The following is a 7565-nucleotide window of genomic DNA, read 5'->3' as shown; positions in this document are numbered from 1 at the left end:
CTTCCACCAATTGGCGATACTCTATCGCAGGCCGAGGAAAAGAAAGGTGACCGGGTGCCGAAGAAACCTGTTGTGGAGTGCAAATACCTCAACAATAAAGCCACATTACCAAGGGGCCATTCAAAGATTTGTTGTTGTACACATTCGATCCTTGAAGCTATCATCAAATTCTTCAGCCCCTTACTGGTCATCGGCCTCTTTATGCATTGAAGTGCCAACATTTGAGTCATTTCCCACATTTTCAACATGTTGTCCATGCTGAGAACCATGCCCAACATCAATCATTGCATTTCCCCCTTCACCACGTGATTGACCAAGGAGTGATGCATCCTCTCCACTTGATCCCGTATCACCATGTGAAGACATGCTTGCTGTAATTCACTGCTGAGAACAATTTCAGCAATAATGCAATAGTCCCAAGTTGCTGCCCTGCCATAACAGCTTGTAGATACAAAGAACTGAAGAAAATCAGTCATTTATTGCTACTACCCTATATCAACAGCCTGTAGATGCTGTCACCTGTTGTTGATTGGTCTTCTCCTGCCCTTGGCTACCTCACAAGGTCCTCCAATGGCTGCAAATCAAACCAGCAACATCTCCTCTCTCTCTCTTGTAGGCTGAATACACTAAAAATGCCTCTCTCTAGCCTCTAAAGACGTTTTTCAATCTTGCATGGGCATTTTTGAAAAGTGGCAACCTTTTCAAATGGTTTTTCCAACATTATCTATAATTAAATATTAATTTTCAATTTTTAAATACTGAAAATTAATCTAATAATTATTTTGATGCCTTGAAAAATAATCTGATCGGCCAATAATTAAATTTGCTAGACAACTTTCATTCCCGAGCGTTTCTGCGTCATCTTTGCCCATCACATTGGCGTTAGATACCATTAAACGCCACTTCTCTAGTGTCACCAACTGACACTTATGGCGAAATGAATAACATAGGCCAACAACTGGCATTAGATACCACCAAGTATCTATGCGGCATAACTTATAGCAACTTTTGTCTTTGACATCCCGTCATTTCTTCAGGTCCCAGGCTCGTAAATTTACTTTAACCCCAATTGCACCTCACATATGCAACACTTACTTAATCATGTGATTAAAAATTAATCCACATGTTAAGTGAACTTTCAAAAATGCATGTCCTCATGACATCAAGATCCTTCTTTTTCAAAGAAGGAGAAATCTCCCGTTCCATGAGGGAATTGGTCTTAGGTGTTCTCAAAAAGAAAACGCTTATTTGTTGCTATAAACACAAATAAGTGAAACTTACAAACCTGAATTGTACTTCTATAGGACACTTAGCACTGAGCATGTGCAATTGTGTTTTGGGCATACTAGACAAAAGTTCTATCAGTTTGCAGGCTAAGAAAACCTCTCTGTTGCATATTCTCCTTCTTCAATAAGACAAATATTTAACCGCATGATGATGTTGTGGAACATATTTCACCTAGCAAATATAAAATATCCCAACTCTTCTAGAAAAACATCATAGACCAAACTTATAAATGTTGTTCGCACAAATAAGTGAGACTCTTAGGGCTTGGAAAGTGGTGGTGTCATATTATTCCCCTCAATTGAGACGTATTTCTAATGTATACATTATAGAACATGAGCTCCTCATAACCCAATGTTTATCTAAGACAGGATTCCCCCCTGATAATCAAATGCTACACATGCTCCAAAATTGCTGCCCTCCAACTAAGCAGAAGTGTTCACTGCTCTAAGAACTCCAGCTCCTCACCATGAGTGCAATCTTTAAGTCCTAACATTCATATAAACTGAAAATACAAACTTCCCTTGCAAAAAAATAACTTCAGACTTATTAACCATGTTTTCTGAAATGTATTTGAAAAAATTTTCTGCTTGTCATGAAATTTTCACATAAAGAGCAGACTAGTCAAATGCCCCTTCTGAATCCTCGTTGAAGTCTACCTTATGCTCAAAAGTTATCAAAAGTAGCATGCATATTCCTATGGATTAAATGACAACATTATATGTAGTCTCTCTGCATTATCTTCTTTGAGATATACTTCCCTAAAAAACTGTACCCATGAGCATATAAAGATTCAATCTCGACTCTGTGTCCACACTCTAGCATGCACATTAACTCTCTTTTGTACATGTCATTTCCCTGCAAAGTTATCCAACGTCCAGACTTGAAATGAACTGCATAGAATGATTCATTGGTGTTGTATCCCTTGCCTTGCATGATTCTGCATACCTGAAATAAATGACTCTGGCAAAAACACAATACCTGTAGCATTCTCGATGAAAGTAAACTAGCTCCAATCTGTTTGTCTTTGGCAGTGAGTGCCAAACGTGACTCATGTGGAACATATTGAAGGTCACCATATCGTAATCCCAGCCATTTGATATCGCACACTGCACCCTTGTATGAGTTTCTCATAGAAATAAATGAAACAAGATGTAACTAAGAATAAGTAAGGGTGTCACCATAGTTGGAAGCCTCAAGTCCCATTCTAATGCTTCCAAATTTGTAAGTGCAAACAATGGCCAAACCCGCTGGGTTCCTAGAAGTCAGAAGTTTAACCCAAGACAAAAGAAGTCCAGAAAATTGTCCCAATATAGTTGTACAATTCACTTTGCATATCTCCTAAAGGCATCATGTTTGTTGTTAATATACAGCTGTATAGAGGACTTACCAATCAACAAGAGCCATGATAGGTAAGAAAGGGAACATGGATCTTAGACGATGAAGAAAGACCCTGTAATTAATGAAGAATAGAAAAGATACTGCTTAAAGTGTAATCGATAATGAACAAGAATGAAGTCAACCACCTTACCAGCAGCTTCTACCATACCTAGAAGCTAAATCAGGATAGCCTTTGGCTGTGATTATGATACAAGGGACGGAGTGAAAAAACTTGTCATCACGTAACCTTTGAAAGACTGCATCCTGCACAAAAAATTCCAGAACACCAAATTTTCTTCAACCAAAGCTTAAAGCATAACACAAACAAAATGATGATTTTGCAGTGCTCAATAACATGCCTTTCTGGAACAGCAGTTCAAAATCAATGGAGTCTGTATATAATACCAACAAGAACACAACATACCTTCTCTACCAGGAGGATATACCTTGCATCAGAATGGAATCTCCAACTTTCAATGCATCTTATATCTCCAGGAATCACTTGTCCACTTGCTCCCATATTTGTACAGTTCAAAACATCACCATTAGGTTCCTGATCAATCATATAACGAGCACACAATAAGTCCTGACCAAATCATGTGATAATGACACATCAAAGGCTCACAAAACAAGCTACTTTCCAACCAGTCCATTTTTTGAAGTTTGAACCATCAAAACAGTTGCAATTTCGATATTGTGAAGTACCAGTGGATTGTTCACCAATAAGATTTAAAAATGCCAGGACCCTACTGAAGTATACTCAAAGTCATACACATGCTCTGACAAAAAATTACATAATAGCCAATTGGCAAGGATTGTACACAAAAAACACTAGATAAGCAAGGACCCTGCTTAAGCATGCTTTAAAACCATTCAGACACCCCTCAATCAAATGCACAGCAACCAGGGTTTCTTTTCTTCTGATGGGAAGGAAATTATATGCTGGATTGACATGTACAGCACCAAAGGGTGAGCCCTTAGAAGCAAATCCAAAAGTTACAAGGCTTTCAGACTTTTAGTATTTGCACAAAACCTTGCCATTATGCACTTACTTCTAAGCTTCCTCAAGAAAACTAAAGTTTCCTTTTTTATACCAGCAAACTCCTCTGCTATTGATCTATTTCATCGTATTCTGCCCCTTTATTCCTGAACCTCCAGATCAACATTTGCATCAAAACTCTCAAGAATTGCCAGATCTTACATGATCTGCTATCCAATGTTGCTTGATAACCAAGAATTGCTAGTTTAAGAATAATATCACAATTTGAAGGCAGCTGCTCCCATCCACTGTTTCACCTTCTTCCAGAGCACTGCTGGTTAAGTCTTTGTGATGGAGTGACCTTCCAAATGCACCTGAATTGATGCTTCCAAGTCTTCCAACTGTCATGGGGGCACCTCTCCTTCCACTTCTCTTTAACCTTCACAAAGATAAAGCAATGCCTCTCACACCAATCCTTATAATGCTTACATGCAAGGATAGGTTTTCTGGAAGGCCCACTCATATACTTCAGGTAACAGTCATGCATCATAAACAGTGATGTTGGCCAAGCTTCCTTCATTTTGTCAAGGACATCCTTAGCCAATTTCCCTCATGATGTTTAAGTTAAAGTCATGAGCAATCTCGTCAAGTTTTCCTAAATTGAAGAGTATCTTATCCCACAAATGAATTCATTTCATAATACACTTACTATGCAATGCTTTAGCCGGTATCATTCGGAAGAGAAAAGGGGCTCCAGCTTCTCCAGTCAACCAAATTAATCGGGCCATTCATGCATCTACTCTTCTATCACCAACCCCAACCCAATCACAATCTTTTAATAAAGCTTTCCTGGCCTGAAAAACTGAATTAGCAGCTTCTGATCCTTCAACTTTCAACTTGACTGCCCAAACAAACACTAAACCCCCCCGTGTGATATCACTCCAAACACTACCTGAGATTTTAGCTGGCTTGATGAAAAAATGAAGAAGACTGGCCCAAGGTTGAGAGTCACCCATCCTCTTAAGCCAAAAGAGATTTAACCTACAAGCTTTGTCTTTGAGAGATTAGAGACAAAAACTACCATCTGCCTTTACTGTAGTCAGGATTTGCCAAGAAATCAAATGAAAAATCTGTCCCCCCAAAATTCCAGAGGAAAATTCTAAAACCAGAGTCACACGAACTGCCATTGATGGGTCCCTCGTCCCTGTTTCCCATTCCCATTTCCAGTCCCCATGCCTATTCCATGTGACTCTATAGTCACATTAAATGCCATGGCAATTCATGGCTGCCCTTGTTCCCATTTCGCATCCTTGTTCCCATCCCATGTGACAATGCCTAAAACAATCTATCCAATCACCCCTTCTTCCCAGCATGCCTTAGAGAAGGGAAACACAGCTACCACAAATTAAACTCAACAAGAATCACATTACTAGAGAAGCTCAATGGCATCTTCAACCATCTTTGCAACTTCATTTGGACTTGAGGCTCAAGCATTCAGCCATTCAAACCTTTGTTGGAGAGTGATGTTGATACCTAAAGGGCAGCGCACATATCTAAAACCTCTCAGGGGCTAATCAATTTGAAACCATAGTCTAGTAGCCATTCAGCATCTTCAACTTCATAACCGCTTGGACAATTTCAGTTTTCTGGATATTTACCACCAAGCCTAACAAAGCTACTCACACACCTGTGAAGATATGCTAGAGTTTGCATAGAGAAAACACAGAATGTACAAACATGGTTGAAACACAATAACTTAGACAATAACGCAATAAACGTAAACCCTAAACGCAAAATGCAAAATGCAAAACTCAAAAGACAAACACAAACAGAGAATAGAGAGAACTCTGAAGTGAATAAATAATGCTGTAAATGAAGGAAAAAATGTACAAGATGCTCAAGGGCAGAGCTCTCCAACAGCCGGTGGCTCTCATGGGAGCAAGCTGATGGAGGTGTCAACGCATGTCATCCATCAGAGAACCGCTCCCCAAGAGACTTTTGGTTATTTACATGTTTTGGGGCTGTTTAAAGAGCTATTTTGTATGGAATGAATTGTGGAGAATTACCCTAACATAGAAACTCAAACACAATCATACGACAAAGCACAAACCGATAAAAGAACACAGTTAGGGTTAGGATAACTCAAAGACAATGAACACAAATGAATAAGAAACTAAATGAATCTGAATAATACAATGCTCATGTAGCAAACACACTATGCAATGAAAGAATACTAACCCTTGAACTCCCACGTCTCAACAATCATGTCAGAGAGTATGATCTGGAGAGTGTGTCGTACTCCCACGAATCCCAAAACACAGCAAGGCAACCTCCGAAGGTATCTAGCAGCAGCAAATACAGCAATAGGCAGCTGGACCAGACAACACACAAAGGAGAGAGAAAATCCACAAACGCAGCAGGCTGGTGATGATATGGCAGGATGGTAGCAGCCTGATCAGCAAAATGCAGATCTGTGATGATGTGGCAATCAAGACAGCAGCCAGCTAATCAAAATGCAATAGTCTGGGGAGTCTCCAACAATAAGCGACAACACCAGGACATGAACCACACAAAAAACTGGCCGTCAGCAGCAAACACAATGTCTGGGATAGATTGACAGCACCAAGACATGAACCATCCACAAAAAACTGGTCGCCTGTCACAACTCTATAGAAACAGAATTTGTATCCTTTTTCATTAATTTGTCTATATAATGATTTATTAAATTTGTTTCCTTTGCACTAATTAGATATAAAGAAAAGTGCATTTTAGCTGGCCACTGATGAGTGGTCACAGGTTATGGTGGACCCACGCGGTGGGTTAGAGAAAAGATAGTTCACACTTCCACCTATATGGCCCGATTGGGTGCCTGTGACCAGAACTCACGCATATCAGGGTTAGACTTGCACACAGAAAGGATTGATGCCTTGAAGTGTGGCCTAGATCCACCAGAACAGACAGTTACAATCAACGAGATGGCATGATCATGAAATGCTTGTACAATGTGCATGTGTGGGCTGAAAGCTTGAAATGCACATTTCTTTGCATAGGAAGTCACATGAAGATTCTGATACCGTTTTTGCGATGTACACGGAAAAAGCTTTCATATGATACCCATATTGGGGGTCCCTAAATTTTAGGAGCCTCGAATCAGCCTAAAAATGCTAGTCCTAAAAAATAGGGGATGTCATTCTAAAAATAGTAAATTCTGTACTCTGACTGTGCTTACTAAATTTGGTTGTTTCTATTCTTGACAGTATTCAGCCCAAAAAGGAAGGCCATAGAGAAGAGACAAGTGTCAAGACACTTGTCACACAAGTTTCCAAGTGTCCCACCACTTGTCACATCTCATGACATGTGGCTGGACACTTGTCTTGTGCTACTCCACTTTCCCCTTTTGTACTAGCTCTTCCCTCTCCTATAAATAAGAGCTCGTTTTTATTCATTCAGCATCATTTTTCTTTGTTGTAAACTCATGTACAGCACCCCAGATAGCCAAAAACTGGCCCCATTCATCCCCATCATCATCCCCCACTTCTCCATTATCAAATTCCTCCATATTCCCTCTTCTATTACTGCTGTTTTACAGGACAGCAAGCCTGTAAATTCATTACAACACCTCCTTCTCGGGCTCTTTCTTCCATTTTAGCAACAAGAAGCAAGCCCTATCCATGTACTACTGATCAACGATGGAGAAAGGCTGATTTCCCCTCTTTCTTCTCTCATACTGTAAAGAAATCAGTTCTTATCATTGCATAATAGATAATGCATGTGTGTTTGTACATCTTTGCATGATCTTATGAGAGTGAGAATTACTTCTCCTCACTCTCAGGTTGATTGTAACTGAGCTCTTCCCTAAGGGACTTGGGTTGAGCAGAAATACATTCCTTCGGGGGGAGGGGGGTTGTTGCCCATCTTCGAC

At 39.9% G+C, this 7565-nt stretch overlaps 1 protein-coding gene across 6 annotated transcripts in view; it reads right to left on the bottom strand.

Annotated features, from left to right (window-relative positions):
* Positions 1–1600: 1600 nt before the first annotated feature.
* The window catches only part of SPO11-2 (sporulation 11-2), a 28126-nt gene continuing 22161 nt past the window's right edge, over positions 1601–7565 (bottom strand). The window contains exons 6-11 of one of the 6 annotated variants that reach the window (XM_087700878.1): positions 3089–3217; positions 2834–2928; positions 2675–2737; positions 2466–2542; positions 2266–2393; positions 1607–2142 (exon numbers count right to left, since the gene is read on the bottom strand). In XM_087700878.1, coding sequence (XP_087557004.1) covers positions 2002–2142; positions 2266–2393; positions 2466–2542; positions 2675–2737; positions 2834–2928; positions 3089–3217 — 633 coding nt within the window. In that variant the 3' untranslated portion in view covers positions 1607–2001. Of the gene's footprint in view, positions 2394–2465; positions 2543–2674; positions 2738–2833; positions 2929–3088; positions 3218–7565 lie in introns of all 6 variants that reach the window. The other 5 variants (XM_087700879.1, XM_087700880.1, XM_087700876.1 and 2 more) reach the window with 5 other exon arrangements.

This window comes from Lygodium microphyllum, chromosome 19 (assembly GCF_053477565.2).
Source record: "Lygodium microphyllum isolate KBCC chromosome 19, Lygodium_microphyllum_v1.1.10, whole genome shotgun sequence".
NCBI classification, from domain to species: Eukaryota; Viridiplantae; Streptophyta; class Polypodiopsida; order Schizaeales; family Lygodiaceae; genus Lygodium; species Lygodium microphyllum.
Note: the sequence above shows the minus strand (reverse complement) of the source record. Positions and strands in the feature narration are given on the sequence as shown.